Genomic DNA, 18,144 nt, shown 5'->3' on the forward strand with positions numbered 1-18,144 from the left:
GTAGGTAGCTAAGTAAGTAGCTGGGTAGGTAGGTATGTAGGTAAGTAAGTAGGTAGGTAAGTAAGTAAGTAAGTAAGTAAGGTAATATACATTTATGAACAGAGCTTGAATCGAATTTGTTTTATAAAATTACATTGAAAGATAAGTAATATAATATACATTTCATCTTAGTTTGAATTCATCTGTTATCTACCGTACCAGAATTGATCATATTCCGTTGTATTAATGCTTTCTAAATAGATAGTAATGAATGTTTGTATTAAAAATGAATACGAATTGAATTAGTGAAATATATAAATCAGAGATTATTATTGATTTTAAAATTAAGATCATGAATTGATTGATGTTAGATCACAATTGGAAACTTGGAAACTCACTAGTGACCGGCTCCCAAATGATTTCCTCGAATGTTAGTGAGAAACTGTGACCATTGGAGTTCAATCTGTGTCAGATAAAGTCACAGGTATCTACTTCAGATAATAGATGAATGGATCGATGGAAGTTAAATAATAACACCGATGGATACCGGCTCAATGATCTATAGGTCAATCATTCGTGCACGAGATCAAAGGTTCTGGGTTCGAATCCTATGTTCGTGATAGTGGGTTCGTATTGTCTATTGAGGAGTTCCATACTATGACAAAATGAATGTCCAGTGCTTTCAGATTTTCCACGGTGGTCTAACATCAATGAATTCATGATCTTAATCAAACATTTAACAATCTTCACAACACCGTACTGATGATTATTCTTACATTAGATATTTAAAGTAATAATTCCTATAAATAAACATTCATAAAGAACTGTTTCTAACTAGAGAACCATTGAGAACCAGTATTTATGAGGCAGTTAATTCATTGACATTGAAATTTTTGTGACAGTGTTCTATCAACACTTACTAAAGCAATACGAACTTTAAGTACTGAACTAATAGTGTAAAAGTATTCAGATTACTAAAAGTTTTGATATTGGTGTTTACACTTTCCTGGAGTTTAAACCTTTAACAAGGTAACCAATCTAAGACTGTTTGCTTTCCAATGATATTAGATAGTGATAATAGTAATCCGTTATAACGTTCGTGAAGGATATTTGGTACTATCAATTACAAAGACTAACAATTGAAATTATACAGTACATGGAAATTTAAATTAAAGAGCTATAATGCCAGGGTTTTAATGATAACTAGTAATATAAATGATTGAATAAAATCTATTCTGTAAGTTTCCGTCGTGAAAACGGTAAGCTGGTCATTCTTTTTACGTGAAAAAAAACATGAACTAATCGATAAATCTAATTATACCAGTGATTGAATGAACTTCCTTCCAAATTCGACGATATTTTAACGGTACACTTTTTTCTACTCATAAGTAGTCCAAAAATAAAGTTCGAAAAAAGTGATTGTGTGTTTTTTGTCGTACAGATCTAGTCACTAATTGGACGTTGATTCAGGTAACAGCTAGATTAGAAGAACTCATTATCAGGAAGACAACAGAAGAAATTTGCTAGTTATTTTCTTTATAGTGATTTATGACTATTCGTATCATTTTAAGATAGTTTTTAGAGAGGTTAGACATTGATTGGAGAGCATTCAAAATTCGTTCCAAATTTCGGGTGCTGATGATGTTGTTCAGAAGAACAATAAGAGCTCCACGAACAAACCATTCAGCTCATAGAACAAAACTCGATCAAAATCGTTCAACTGAGCTACAAATCTTCTCCACTGTCTCAAAATTATCTTGTTATATGGTTAGTATCACTGACTGATCTTAGTTAAATAATTGTTGAAAACGAGGATGCACTGAGTAGCTGATCCGTCCTAGTATTGGACTTCTGAGCAGTGTATTATCAGCAGGTAGCTATCTAAAACGACATATGAATACACTTGACTGATCGTAGCTTCTGACTAGGACTGAAATTAGCTACAGGTTGATACATCTATCACTGTTTTTGTTTACTCTCGAAACTTCATTTCCATCTAAAGTATAACACTAGTGATTAAGTCCATACTCAATTGTACTACTCAGCTAACGAACGTAAGCTCTACCAAAAAAGTATTCATCCAATCAAATTGTGATGATCATCTGTTTAAGTAATAGAGGAAGATAGGCTTTATATAATTTACCGGTGTGTCCTCAAAACATTTTTGTTTTCAAGTTACACTTATTGTTTCTTATGTATATATGTCTCTATATAGATATGTAAATTGGTAAATTAGTTCGCCTATAAACGATAGGGTAATGTGAATATGTTCAAATGATAAGAACTTAATAGATCATAATATACTATGATATTTTCATTTGATTTATTCATTTCAATGTATATCCAATTAGACTATATAAACTTATGTAAGTTACTTACTTACCCTGGTACGGCCGAAAGTAGGGAGAGTCCGCTCTCCCTCTCCAAATGCTCTCACATGGGCACGCGAATATATAGCCTCTGCCACACAAGTCCTACTCACTGCTTTCTCACACTACGGGTGTTGTTTACGAAATTGAGAGGACGAAAAGCGAATGTCCGACGCTTTAACCGGGTTGGTGGACACAGTAGGTCCATCTTAGGGAGTTGGAAAACCCTGATTCCAAACCAATGGTGATCATGGAATCCAGTATCCTGAAGGAACAAATGGCGTATGAATCAATCATTGGTCACCGGCTACCATGGGATCGCATCTCCTTACGATGCTCCACTACCTTGTGGATCAGATCTTTAGGTCAAAGGCTCGGGGTGTGGTCCCTTAAGAAAACCATCTGTTTAGGTTTGGGCACCTGGGCAGTATCATAGCCCTCACACAAATCAAATGAGTAAGTAAGTTACTAACTAACTTTTTATACGTTACTTACACACAGTAATAATCTCTCCCTATCTGTCTATCTATCTCTCAATCACTTACCTGTATACTTTTGAGCATATCTTCAATTGTTGTAAGTTGATTTTGAAAATCCTCTTGACGTAATGATATATCAGCAACTCTTTCATAAACATTTGTTTGAAGCTATTAGATATTATATGGAGAAAGAAAAAGAAAGAAAAGAAAAGAATATTGATGATAATGAAGCTAGGATACAATCGGATAATTTAGACTTCACAGATGATCTGGCTCATCTATCGTACACGAAACAACAAATGTAGGAGAAGATGATCAGTGTAGTAGCAGCCTCAGCAGTAGTAGGTCTCAACATATACAAAGGGAAAAGTTAGATTCTCCGATACAACACAATATGCATCAATCAAATCACACTTGACGGAAAAGCTTTGGAGGATGTTAAAACCTTTACATATCTGGGCAGCATCATCATTGAACACGGTGGATCTGATGCAGATATGAAGGTGCGAATCGGCAAAGCGGGAGCAGTATATCTATAATTGAAGAACATCTGCAATTCAAAACAATTGTCTGTCAACCAATACCAGAGTGAGAATCTTCAATATGAACATCAACACAGTTCTACTGTATGGAGCTGACATGTAGAGAACTACTACAACCATCATTTAAATAGTAAAAGTATTGCTAAACATTTATCCAATCAAGATACTCAATATCCATTGAGTGGATACCATCAGCAACAGTCTACTGTGAGATACAATAAATCAGCTTCCAGTTAAAGAGGAAATAGAGACAAGACGTTAGAAGTGGATAGTTCACACATTGAGGAAATCATCAAACTGCATCACGAGGCAAATGCTAACTTGGAATGCAGAAGATGAAAGGAAAGATGGGAGGCTAGAGTACACCCTGAGCAGGTAATTGGAGTCAGACAAGAAAAGGATGAATGACAACTTGAAAGAACTAGAATAGACAGGGTTTGATGAAGGATGCTGTTTGGCAACCTATACTCCTCCATGACTGGTAACAACTGTAAGCAAGTAAGTATGGCTTACAATAGACTCATAATCACTCTATTTATATCACTTATGAAACTAGAAAATAAGAGTTTTGTAAGTATATATTATATTAGAAAAGCCTTATCAACTGTTTGTTATACGTGACTATTGACCGTACAGACCAAGTTTTCATAAGAAGTCATTTGCAATTTACGACAGTGAAGGATAATTATTTTCTGTTCTTAACTTCTATCTCAGTATTCTGATCTCCGTTGACTTCAAAATATTCTAAGTACATGATACATCATACTTGATTGGAATGTTTGATTCCTCCTTCCTATGTACTTTTTAACATCCATGAAGTGGTGTAAACAGTAGGATATACTGTAGACATCTTTGAGATAATGATAATGATGTCTATGTATAATTAGGGAAGCAAAACTTGACTCACACGTCCTCGTCATGCCTCCTGGATAGAGGGACTGTTTCCATGAACTAACATGAGCGGTAACCCGGGTGGTGGAGATCGGCCTAATCATCCACTCTGCCTATACTCACAAATGATTACGAAGGCTCCAAAGAATCATTGCATAATTGTTATTGATTCAAAAGGAAATAAAGAATAAGGCTGCCCAAAAAATACAGCAAGAAAGAAAGATGTAATGATGCTGCGTAAGCAATGCAAAAACAGCTATTGAGCGTCGTTAGTTGTGCCGTATTTCGACGTAGTATTCTTCTCTAGAAGGGTCTACTAGGCTTCACCCTGTTGTCATATAAAATCATGGGATTAGTTTTCTTAATAACAATCAAGTTTATGGCATAATTGATGGTCTTGAGATCGAGGATTCATACGTGAAACCAAGGTCTTGAATTCAATGCCCTACATAGTTTAGATACTTACTGTTACTGAGGTTTCCCTTACTAGAATTAAACACATATCTTGTGTTTCCTGATCTTCAATAATTGATTTAAAATTAATTCTTTATTTTCACTTAGTAATGTTTGTTTGAATCTTCCCATTGATGCTTAAGACTGCAAATGATCATCCATCTTTGCTTATTATGCTTGTGAATTAAGGCTATATCGAGGCAATACGTACAGTATGCACATATGCCAATAAGAGACTGACCAGTTGCAGTCCTAAGCATCAATGGGAAGATTCAAATAAAAAATACTAAGTGAATTTAAACTTTACCCGATTGCACAAACAAGTACATATCAGGACTCATTAGCTGATTGGATAGCGCGATGGCGTTTCAAGTGAAAGGTACTGGGTTCGAGTCCCATCAACTCTGAGATGCAGGCACATCCAGCTGACGAGTCCCAAATAGGATGAAACGCGCGTCCTGGATTCCAGTACTAGCCACTATCCATCTTTGCTTATAATTCATTATGTATTGTTTTCTGAAAATCCTACACTCCACAACCATCATTTGACTGACTGAAGATTAAGTTAATAGGGTAGTAACACAAAAGTATAACATGAGTTTATTAGGATCAATAATCAAGAAATAGGGCGGAGTGCAAACATTATTACAGAATACAATATGTGGAATACACTTGATTCGTGAACTAGTTGTTTAAACTAATGAAAGATATCCAGAAAGACTCCCGAAGTTCCATTTAGAACCTACATGTGGTTTAATCATATCGACGATGAAACAGGTATAACTGAAGTATAACAAATCTCATAGAAATTAAAAATATGAACCATTACATCCCAACTCAGTGATTCACAGTTGAAGCCTGAGAACTTTAAGTTTTCCTATCAGGATACTGGATACGTACACGATGAAGAATCTCACACTATGACAAAACAGCTATACAGTACAACTTGATTTTCATTGATAGTCTAGATAATATCATTTCATGATGTAAACTACAAAATGAATAATCTCTATCTCGTTAACTAACAAAACGTACTACCGATCATTGGATATAATTAAGTAACGAAGTAGGGGTGCTACATATATTACTCATGCTGAAGTTCTGCCTACTTTGATGTTCTATGTTGGCTGGTTCATGAGTCCTACTGTGGGAAAGAACAAACCAGATTCTAGAGGAGGAAGAAATCAGGAAGAAGCACTGGACTGTGGATGGGACGCATACTGAAAAAATCACCCAACTGCGTCACAAGACAAGCCCTCACATAGAATTCTGAAGGCCAAAGGAAAAGAGAAAGACCAAAGAACACATGACGCCGCGAAATGGAGGTAGATATGAGAAGAATGAACAAAAGTTGGATAGAATTACAAAGGAAGACCCAGGACAGATTGGGTTGGAGAATGCTGGTCGGCGGCCTATGCTCCATTGGAAGTAACAGGCGTAAGTAAGTAAGTGGCTCACGTGTAGGTTGAAAGAATGTTAACGAAGCTGAAATCAAAAAAGTAACATCATTCCATATAGTGATCAATTGTTGGAGTAATCTATGCTGTTAAATGAAGATCGAGATCATCATGATCATAAGTTAGCGATGTTCTCTGATATAGCTCAGAATAAGTTACTATGGCCCAAATGCATTAAGTCTTGGCTATCTCTTAGAGTTTTTCTTATAAAACACTTTTAAGCTTTTTATTTCCTGGATTCATTCTTTCATAATGGATCATAGTATCTATGTCTTATTCAACGACTAATATTGGCACTACGACTAAGTTCCACTTTAACAATTTTGGTATTCATTATGATAATATCATCTTGTCTTAATGATCTTCTGTAGGAAGATGGATCAATGCACATGTATGATAGATTCTAAGTTGATTATGGTTGACTGATTTCTCCACCAATTCTATTCTCTAATTTCCACGATTTTTAAATAATATATACATATGCTTTCTAATACTTTTCATAATTAAGTACTATTTTCAGGATGGAAATTCGTGGAGATTGAAGTATCTTTGCAGTTGAATTCTTGAGTACATCTCAGCTAACATCACCATTGAAAGCCTAGAAGCACTGGAAGATTCAATTTGTCCCAATATGCGCCTCCCCAGTAGTTCTTATCCATGATCCTGCAAACGGGATTCGAAATCGAAACCTCCGATCTCGAAGGTGAAAGATCAACGTCTAGATTATTGAGACAGTATCCAACGGTGTTAATGTCTAAATTCAATCAACCCATGTTTCGTTCAGCCCTGCATCCATTGTTTGAGGTGGATAATTGTCTCCACCCTACAATGATTGGACTCAACTAGTCACAGTTTCTCATTAGAACACCAAGGAATCCATCTTGAAACTAGTCACTAATGAGTATATGATTACAATCACTGGTCAATGGAATAATCTTTCAAGCTCGAGATCGGGTCTCGGGTTCGAATCTGGCGTACATGATCGTGTCCACGTACTACTGAGGAATCCCACACAATGACGAAACAAACGTCCAATGCTTCCAGGTTTCCAATGATGATATAGCTTAGATCAACTACTGAATTAAACCATTACAATCTTTTTTATTTTTCATTGAAAAAGTGTTTTCATTTGCTTAAAACATCAAAATTTTGTTTCTATACAAAAACAAGTAATTCAATAGAAACAAGTAAAATCACTTCAAAAATTGCGTGTAACTTGTGAATAAATTTTAAACAAATTTGAGTGTTTTATTATTTCAAAAAAAGAAAAAAAACAAAAATACGTTGAAAATGTTGCTAGTACTGCTCCTCTTCCTCATCTTCTTCTTCTTCCTCCTCCCCCTACTACTACCTCTACTAATACTACTATCAATTACATATATAAGTAGTATGATGAAAGGTGGGTGTAGCGTACGACTACTACTACTACTACTACTGCTACTACTACAACAACAACTACTACTACTAATACTACTCCTACTCCTACTCCTCCTCCTACTACCACTCCTACTACTACTACTACTAATGATAATGAGAATACTACTGTAGTGAACAAGAATACGGGTTGGGACAATCGAATGTATTTCAGCACGAATTATAGACTATCTCAATAAAATCTGATAACTATACAGTAAACAGTTAGTTTGCAAAATAACAATCAATTGTCTCAATCTTGACTGTTCCTTCTACAAATATCAGTCCATCGTCTCCGATTATTATTGTTCATGCGTTTTCATACAGTTTGTCCTTCGTTCCTGTTCTTTCCTTATTGATCTGTTACTGAAATACATCCAATGCCTGACCATCACCATATACTACTTATATGGATATACGTAACCCACATCACACTATCAATCACACTAATGCTACTACTACTACTACCACTACTACTACTACTACTACTGCTACTGCTACCACTACGACTACTAGAACGACTACTACCACCACCACTACTACTACTACTACGGCTACTACTACTACGACTACTACCAATAATAACAATCATAATTTGACTAAATTGTATATATGTGAGTATTTCATTTACTATAAGTGGTATGTCAATAACAATCCCTTCATGTAAATCACCATGTTTTCTTTATAGAAAGTTGAATAAAGGTAATTGTCAGGCAATTGTTTTCAATTAAATAATAATATTGACATACATAATATAACTGAGTAGGTAATAAAGAGAGAGAAAAGAAAACACACTTATGTTATATAGATTTAATTACTATGAAAATATAATGAAGTAGAAGAAGAAGGCGAAAAAGACGAAACAAAGAAAGAGGAATAAAGAAGGGAAGTAGTTGATTCGGGACTTCATTTTCACGTGCTCATGTACGTTGGTGGATAGACAGAGAGAGAGAGAGAGTATTGAACATAAGTTTTCTATTAGTCTGAAACTTTTCAATGGCTTACTGTAGGGGCTGGTCCTTTGTTGAACCTACATAACCTATTGTAGCTAGTGCACAGGTCAATCTATTCATTCATCCTTTACAGCTGCCATTCATCCTTTTGATTTCTCACTCCAATTCTCGACACATTGTGTTATTTGGTCTTCCTCCTTTCTTTTTATCTTTAGCATTCCAAGTTAGTGAATACCTCATGATGCAGTTTGATGATCTCCTCGATGTATGTCCTATCCACTTCCGATGTCTTGTCCCGATTTTCTCTTCAGCTCGAAGTTGGTATGCTCTCTCCGACAGTAGGTTGTTGTTGATTGGTATCCATTCAACGGACATTGAGTATCTTGAGTAGGCAATTGTTTATAAATACCTGTACATTTTCGGTGATGATTGTAGCATTTCTCCACGTTTCAACTCCGTACAGTAGAACTGGTTTGACGTTCGTATTAAAGATTGTGATTTTCATGTTGGTTGATAGACAGTTATTTTGAGTTGCATTAGTTCTTCAACTGTAGGAATGATGCCCTTGCTTTGCCAATCTTCGCCTATACGTCTGCATCAGATACTCCATGTTCATCGATGATTCTGAACGTGTACGTGAATGTTTCCACCTCTTCTTCATCAAGTGAGATCAGGTTGGTGTTCTGTGTGTTGTATTTGAGAATATTTCTTTTTCCCTTATGTATGTTGTGGCCTACTGATGCAGTGACCGCTACTACACTAGTTGTCTTGATCTGCATTTCTTGATGTGTATAGGATAGAATGGCCAGGAATGAGTTTGCACTATCCTCGTAAAACAGTCTATACTTATAGTGAGTCGGATATTAACTGACCTTTTTTAGTCGATTATACACAATGTTTGTGTATGTTTTTCCAGTAGATATGAATTAATCAGGTTTTGTATTAGGTGGAACTTTTTATTCTCGAAATAAATCTAAATTCACTTGGTGTTGTTTGGTTGAATCTTCCCATTGATGTTTAGGACCTCAATCAATCAGTCTCTTATTGATAAATGTGCGTACTGTGCGTATAACGCCTACAGTCGCAAGTATTATAAGGATAGATGAATAGTACCTTGCAGTTGCATCCAGAACACGCGTTTCATCCTATTTGGTACTCGTCAGCTGTATGTGCCCGCACCACAGAGTCGATGTTCATTCTGAGACTCGAACCCAGTACCGTTCGCGTCAAACGTCATCGCATTATTCACCTAGCTACTGAGTCCTGATAGCAACTTACTTACACAATCTTGCTAGCCACTATCTATCTTTGCTTAAGATAAATCTGTTTAAAAAATCAGTTTTCTTCTTAAAAGAACCTCGAAGTAGGTTGCGTAGCGGAATGTCAAATTTTACACAGAAAATTTTACTACTTAATTTGAATAAAACATTTTTCAGTAGTATAATTAACTTTCTTACCTTTGCTAAATCCACTAAAGAATTTGATTTATCTTGTAGTTCACGTTGTTTCACTTTCATTGTTCTTAATCTAAAATGAGATTATTCATTTAAAGCAAATTTAAGTTGATAAACACTCAATTTAAACAAATGTAGATCGACAATGGTTAGTAAGATGGTGGAGACGATTTGTAGCTCTGGTAGATGATTTTGATAAGGGTTTTGTTCTCTGAGCTGGATGATTTGGTCGTGGAGCTTTCATTGTTCTTCTGAACGAAGTTTGTGCTGATGATGTCGCTCCACGAACAAACCATTCAGCTCCGAGAACAAAACTCCATCAAAAAAGTGGTTAGTAACCATGAATGGTCTTAGTTAAACAATCTATGAAGACTGATAATCACTAGGCAGTTGTTTCTTCACATTATGAAACTCTTCATTTATGGTAATATACATTCACAGTTATATGTATTAAATCCTCCTGTAGCTCCTTCGAGGGCCACTGCCGGTTCCAAGACGGGATAAATAAGGAGGGTTGGGTATTGGGTTAGCGACCCCGTCCCGTAGAAAACTAACTCGCTAAAAAACGCTAACAAGGAAAAATAATTCAAACCATCTAAACTCTGCCTTGGGATTTGAAGGAAGAATTATGACGCTTCATGATGAAAGCCGAGATTCACAACCAATCAGTAATCAAACACAATATACTTAGATTTCATAGCACACACTTTAATGTCTACTGTCAATCAATTCATGATATTGCAAAGTCACCGTTTGGTGCCATCATTGATATTTGTCTCAAACAAATCATAGTTCAGCTCTATTCAAGATTCGTCAGCTAGATGTACCTGATCTAAGTTAATGTGTCACTCTAAGACTTGAACACAGTATCGTTTGCTTCAAGCGCTGTCGTGGAACGAATCAAACAACCTATACAAATAGATTAGTTTTAATAGTTGAGATCATGAACCAATTGAAGCTAGACCACCATAGAAAACCTAGGAACACTGGATAGCCGTTTCATCCTTGTATACGATTCCTCAGCAGTGTGCATCCACGATCCCACCTCGCGAGATTCGAACCCAGGAATTATCGGTCTCGCGTGCAAACTCTTAACCTCTAGATCACTGAGCCGGCATCCAACGGATATAATGTCCAACTTAAACTAATCCACGAAATTGAGCGACACATCCACCATGTTCTCAGTGAGTTACTATCTCACAACAGAGCTGGTTGAAACCCACTGGTCGCTGCTTCTTACTAGAACTCCAGGAAATACCTCTTGAAGGCAGTCACTAGTCAGCATATGTTGATTAATATCACAAGGGGGTTTTTGTGGATATCATAGTAATTGTAATAGTTGACATGATTAGTCAATATATAAGGCAATATATATTTACAGAGGTAATTAAGTACATTGCAGTTTATAGTTGAAGTCGAAGGTAAACGTATGATTATTATTCATAGATCATTTAAGGCATTATGAACACATATATTTGATCTTGAAAGTTATATACTAGTAATCTTGATTGTGATTAACCAGCTTTTATATGTGACCTTTTTATTAAGATCATGAATCGATTGATGTAAGACCACCATTGGAAACCGGGACTATTATCTACCTCAGACAATGGATGAATGGTTGCGCAGTCTTCCATAGATCGATGGAAGTTAGATATTAACGCCATTGGATGCCGGCCAGCTCAGCGGTCTAGAGGGTGAGCTATCGCTTGTACGTCCGGTAAATCTTAAGTTCGAGTCCCATGTGCGGGATCGTGGATGCGCACTGATGAGGAGTCCCATATTAGGACTAAACAGTATTCCAGTGACACACATGATACTGATCACCACTCAGTGATCAATCAATGGGAAATACATCCCAATTCTACAGGTCAGTCGCGACTGGCGAGTGCCAAATAGCACGAAACCCATGTCCAGGGTCTCTTGTCAGCTACCTTCAACCACCATCATATACAAAGGCAGTTTTAGCGTTGCTCAAAAGGTCGCCCATAGTCTCATAGTCTCATCATATGCTTCAATACTTCAATATGAAGTCAAATTTGTAAAAAAAGTATTGTGAATGAGCTCTTTGGAAGAGTTAAAAACTAAGATAAATCAACCGCCTAGAGACTGATGATAATTAATCTGATAACCATACATACAAGACTACAAATCATCTCAACCATTTATATCTCTAAGAAGGTATCTATTATTGATTATCATAGTAACAATATAAATATTGTTCCTATGGGGCTTTCTCGATGGAATGTATTCACTGTCAAACAGGAATACAAATGGTTGAGATGATTTGTAGTCTTGTATGTATGGTTATCAGATTACTTATCATGAATCGCTAGGTAGTTGATTTATCGTAGTTTTTAACTCTTCCAAAGAGCTCATTCAGAATATTTTTTTAAAATTTGACTTAAGATTGAAGTGTTGTAGCATATGATGAGACTAATGAGACTATACTTTATGAACGACTTTTGAGCAACTCTAAAACGACGTTTATATATGATAGTGGCTGAAGGTAGCTGACAAGAGACCGTTGACCTAGGTTTCGCGCTATTTGGCACTAGCCAGCCGCGACTGACCTCTAGTAGAACTGAGATGTGTGTACAATTGATTGATCACTGAGTGATGATCAGTATCATGTGTGTCAGGTCCTTTCTGTGACTATTGGAATGCCGTTTAGTTCTAATATGGGACTTATCATCAGTGCTCATCCACGATTCCGCACACAGGACTCGAAACCAAGACCTATCGGTCCGCGGCTGACCTCCTGTAGGACTGAGATGTATTTAGAGTTGACTGATCACTGGATGGTGATCAGTGTCATGTGTGTCAGGTCCTTCTTGGTACCAGGATAACCCAGTGGTAACGTCTCTGAATGTGAAGTTGAGTGACAAGGGATCTAATCTGTCAGGGAGCATCAGTTCCCTCAAGATCACAAGTATACCTTGCTGACGAGTGCCAAATAGCATGAAACCTAGGTCCAAGGTTTCCTGTTGACTACCTTCAACCACTAACATATCTCAACATAGTTCACTCAATGTTGAGTCACCTAGACTGGTAGCCAACCAAACCCCATTATTGCTCCACTGTCTATTATTGTCTTCAGTGAGTTACTATCTTACAACAAACCAAGTTGAACTCCCCTGGTTACATTTTGAATGATTTAGAAAACAAAAAGTAGTACAAACTTACCTGTATATAGCTTGTAAGAATTTACGTTGATGTGCTCTGACACGATGTGAATTAAATGTTGGCATTAATTTGGCATGTTTATATAATAACCAAGTTTCACGGAGTACATTAGCTGCACAATGTTTAACCTAAATTTATAATAAGCATAGAATAGAAACGATTAATGACCTCCGATGTGTTCTTATAAGTAGATTGAAATAACAATTTTGATTAGATACCTAAGCTCAAATTGGAAGATTTGGAAACATTCATGTATCTGAACTCAATCATCGATGAACGTCGATGATCTGATGTAGACGAAAAAGGAGAGGATTAGCAATTCAAGGACAACACTCCTACAGTTGAAGAATATATCATTCACACATCTATACTATAAGTATGTTTGAAATACATGATTCATATAGCACAGGCCGAGATTCATGTTCTGGACTCAACAGGCAGGCAGGGCTAGTCAGGAAGAAGAAGAACCGATAACGACTCTAGACTGTTCATACTGGTTTATGAGTTATTGGTACGGTTGATAAATCATTGTTCTCTAATTATCGATATCATTACATTGTAATATGAATAGCCCAAAAGTGATAACAATCATTAATACTATTACATCATCATCATCCGACTAATCATTATTTCATCCATTTTAAATTTGCCAAAGAAAAGAACTACATAAAGTACACAGAAACAGTGTGTTAACCATTATGGATAATAAATCAACATTCCCAGGATAGGTGAAGGGTAAGAACAACTTGTTTTTGAACAAATAAAGAGGGGGTTCCAGTTTCCGTATAGCCTAGGGTTTCAATAAACCTTAGTGTATGCCCTTGAAGGATTTTGTATAACACTAGAAGTATTGACTCGATGTCAACCTTATGACCAGTCTTAACCGAAGGTTTCACAATGCAGAAAGATGTCTATCTATCCTGTGATCTTCTTTGACCATTGGAAAGTATATTTAGGATCAGATTTTTCGAAATGTATTACGCAAATATATCGCATAATTCTGATAAACTTCGTCTTCTCATTGCATTATTGAAGCTTATGTAATTGTTGAAACCCCCTGTCAAATCTTCTATATTTGGTACGTAACTTACTTTATCCTACTTTGAACTATCCATAGAAGTTGATCTTAATGGACTTATTTATATAAACAAACAAATAAACAAAATACTCCAGTTAATAAGAGACTGACCAGTTGTAGTCCTAAATATGAATGGGAAGATTCAAACAAACAATACTAAATGAATTTAAACTTCATTCCATTGCACAAGCAAGTGGCTATCAGGACTCAGTAGCTGTGTGGATAATGTGATGGCGTTTGAAGCGAAAGGTAGTGGGTTCGAGTCCCAGAGTGAACATCAACAGGTCTGACATATAGGTACATCCAGCTGACGAGTCCCAAATAGGATGAAACGCGTGTCCTGGATTCCACCGATAGCCACTATCCACCTTTGCTTACAATTTCAGTTAGTTTGTTCTTAAATAGGATTCAATTGAATCATTAATCCATATCTATTCATCTTTATGTTATGACCTTATGAACTTAATAATTGAATTCACGATTCAAACTAATCTAGATCAACATTGGAAACCTGAAAGTATTGGATGGTTGTTTCATCATTGTACAGAATTCCTTAGCAGTACATATCTACGATCCTACATTCGGGACTCGAACTCAAGACCTTCGATCACGATCATGAACGCTCAACCTGTAGACCAATGAGTTAGTCACTTGTGATTAATTATATTACCAAACTATAATAAAAGGCTTATTTAATAGCTTTTCAACTGGAATCTATTGGGAAGATCCAGAATATTCCTTGAAAAAAAAGCCAGAAAAGGCTCAGAAAACACTGAGAAACATCTTATTTGATAGAAGTTTAGCCAGAAACATTCAGAAAGTGGAAAGTCCCATGTCACGTTACTGATTGGATGATAACCTATACTGGTACTATGTTTATTAGAGTTCTAGAACTTTCTAGAAACTCAAAGTCATCTAAAATACTATAAGAACCTTAGATTTTCTGTAAATAAACGAGCCTTGGAGTAAGGCGGTTTTTTCATATTTCGCACCTTTTCTCTCATGTTCAAGTTGTTGTGTAGATTTAACCTGTGAGTTATTAGAACAGCTTAGGATACTGAAGATTTATCCGAATCCATAAGGAAATGTAAAGAATTTCGTTAAATACTAGGCAATTAACATCTTTTGTAGTGATTAAAATAAACACATGGTATTGTTTGTCTGAATCTTCTTGTTCTTATTTAGGACTGCGATTGATCAGTCTCTTATTGGCCATATGTGCATACTGTGCGTATTGCCTCGATATAGCCTTTATTCACAAGCATTCTAATCAAAGATGGATAGCGGTTAGTAGTGGAATCCAGGACGCGCGGTTTTTCCTATTTGGGACTTGTTAGCTGGATGTACCTGCATTGCACACTTGTTGATGTTCACTCTTGGACTCGAACCCAGTACCTTTTGCTTCAAACACCATCGCGTTATCCACTCAGGTGCAGGTCCAGGACAAAACGAGCGTCCTGGATTCGATTGCTGCCCAATATTCATCTTTGCTTATAATTAAAATGAACAGCTTCAATGTCCATTTAGTATTAAAGGGTCCCCCTCTATCACAATTGTCTTCTATTCAACAATATACGATGTATAATACAGTTATATAAGAGTAATAATAATAATAATAATACAATATATAGATCACTATACTTTTTTGGTTAGTTTACTAGATTCCATAAAATGTAGTACATGTTTTTCAGCTTTGGTCATTTCTAATTTTTTTGAAAATACAGCAACTAATAATGCAGTACAAGCGGAACCCTAAATGGAAAAGAAAAGAAAAAAGAAATGAGACAACAACAACGACAAAGAAAAGATTACGTAAGATTATGAATTGGTTAGATAGAATGAAATCATTTCCAATAATTATTATTGTGATGTAGGTTACTTATATCCATATAAGTAGTATATGGTGATGGTCGGGTATAGAATGTATTTTCGCGAAAGATCGATAAGGAGAGAACGGGAACGGAACGCGCTTGGTATGAACATGCATGAACAATGGAGTCAGAGAAGATGGATTGATATTTGCAGAAGGAGCAATCAAGATTGAGACAATGGATTGATAGTTAGCAAATTAACTATTTACAATATGGTTATCGATTGTCCCCACCCGTTCACTACAATATGCTCAAATACTGATGATACTAGCAATGTACAATAGTATGAATAGTACCATGAAGATAGAATGATGGTTCAATGTTTGAGGAATTCAACTTCCATTTCATAGGTCATCAGTTCGAGAATTCTTTGACCTACTTCACTTAGGATAAGCATATAGTATCATCAGCCAGTATAGGTAAAATATAGTTCAGAATTAAATCAATAAATCTGTACTTGATGAATGAATTACTTTTATGATTATGAGGACAGTAAAAACAATATTAGACTAAATTAACCACAATAGGCTGAAACGGCCGTCCAGTGCTTCCAGTGCTTTCCATGGTGGTCTAGCTTCAATCGATTCATGATTTCAACTATATAACCGTTAGATAGTTGAAAGTAATCTTCAGTAAACCCTAAGCTTAAATCGTGTTGGATGATATTCTCTCATAAAGCGCACTTTTACATTTAATGAAAACTGATACGAACGTCTAACCAGTTCAACTGTACACAGCTGAAACTTCTAGAACTACTACAACCAATGTGAAGAACGAATTAGAACTATTTATAAACAATTGTCTACACAAAATACTCAACATTCACTGTCCGGATACTATCATCAACAAGGTTTTATGTGAGAGAACAAACTAGCTTCCAGCTGATGAGGAAAATAGGAGATGACGTTGGAGTTGGATCGGACATACATTGCGAAAATCGCTAAACTGCATCACGAGGCAAACTCCGAATTTGGAATCCGGAAGAGAAACGGTGAAGAGGAAGGCCAAAGAATACATTGAGCCGAGAATCGGAAGCAGATATGAAAAGGATGAACGTTAACTGGAAAGATCTGCAAAGGATTGTTGAGGACATGGTTGGGTGGAGAATGCTTGTGGGCGGCCTATGTAACAGGCGTAAGTAAGTAATATTTAGAAAACGGCAAATATGGAACTTTAGTATTTATTCTTAAGAGAATTGTTTATTATCAAAAATGCGGTCAATCTAAGGATTTACGTTATCCAATAATCACCGTTAATTGTAATGCTATGACTTTACGACACTAATAGTTCATTGATATGTGATCCTTACTTACTTACTTACTTACGCATGTTACCCCTCATGGAGAAGCATAAGCTGCCCACCAACACTTTCTATTCAACCCTGTCCTCGGTTATCGTTTCCAGTTCTTTTTAGTTGCTAATCAACCCTTTCATATCTGCTTCCGATTCCTGATGTGATAAGTTATGGATTAATCATTGAGGATCCATTGAAGGTTATATAAAGCTTGAATTTTCAAACAATGTTAAATAATTTTATAGATTCCAGTGTAATGAAGAACAGTTTCTAATCTAATTTAACTTGTAATGGTTTGAATAATCCTGTCGTAGGATCTTTTTAGACTGAAACTTTACCAGTCTTGATTGGTATCCATGCATACAGTGCAGAATGTCACATTAAAGATATTATTTCACAAGTTGTTTCAAAATAGACAGAATGTGGCTAACAATAGAATACAGGACGCACGAATCCTGGAGTAAACATCAGATGTATACAACTGACGAGTCCCACATCAGACAAAATATGCGCCCTCGATTACGCTTCTGAAATTATGTCATTTATTCGTTTCTGATCTGTTTATTAAGATAGATATGTTTCCAGTACGTCAGTTTCAAGTTACCAGTTGCGTCATGGGGTTTGTAAACTCGCTATGTGTACGACTCACGTTTTTGTATATAATAGATTATTATGTAACTAATAACAGTCTGCCTACTGTAGGAGAAGACAAACCAGCTTCCAGA

General features: G+C 36.1%; 1 protein-coding gene across 1 annotated transcript in view; it reads right to left on the minus strand.

Annotated features, from left to right (window-relative positions):
• Positions 1–18,144, minus strand: part of Smp_139410 (hypothetical protein) — a gene marked incomplete at both ends in the record, with an annotated part of 54,656 nt that overhangs the window by 2,734 nt on the left and 33,778 nt on the right. Inside the window, 4 exons of the mRNA XM_018798812.1 lie at positions 2,894–2,995; positions 9,994–10,063; positions 13,177–13,304; positions 15,896–16,006. Coding sequence (XP_018653717.1) covers positions 2,894–2,995; positions 9,994–10,063; positions 13,177–13,304; positions 15,896–16,006 — 411 coding nt within the window. The remainder of the gene's footprint in view (positions 1–2,893; positions 2,996–9,993; positions 10,064–13,176; positions 13,305–15,895; positions 16,007–18,144) is intronic.

Source organism: Schistosoma mansoni, chromosome 7, assembly GCF_000237925.1.
Source record: "Schistosoma mansoni strain Puerto Rico chromosome 7, complete genome".
Lineage (NCBI taxonomy): Eukaryota > Metazoa > Platyhelminthes > Trematoda > Strigeidida > Schistosomatidae > Schistosoma > Schistosoma mansoni.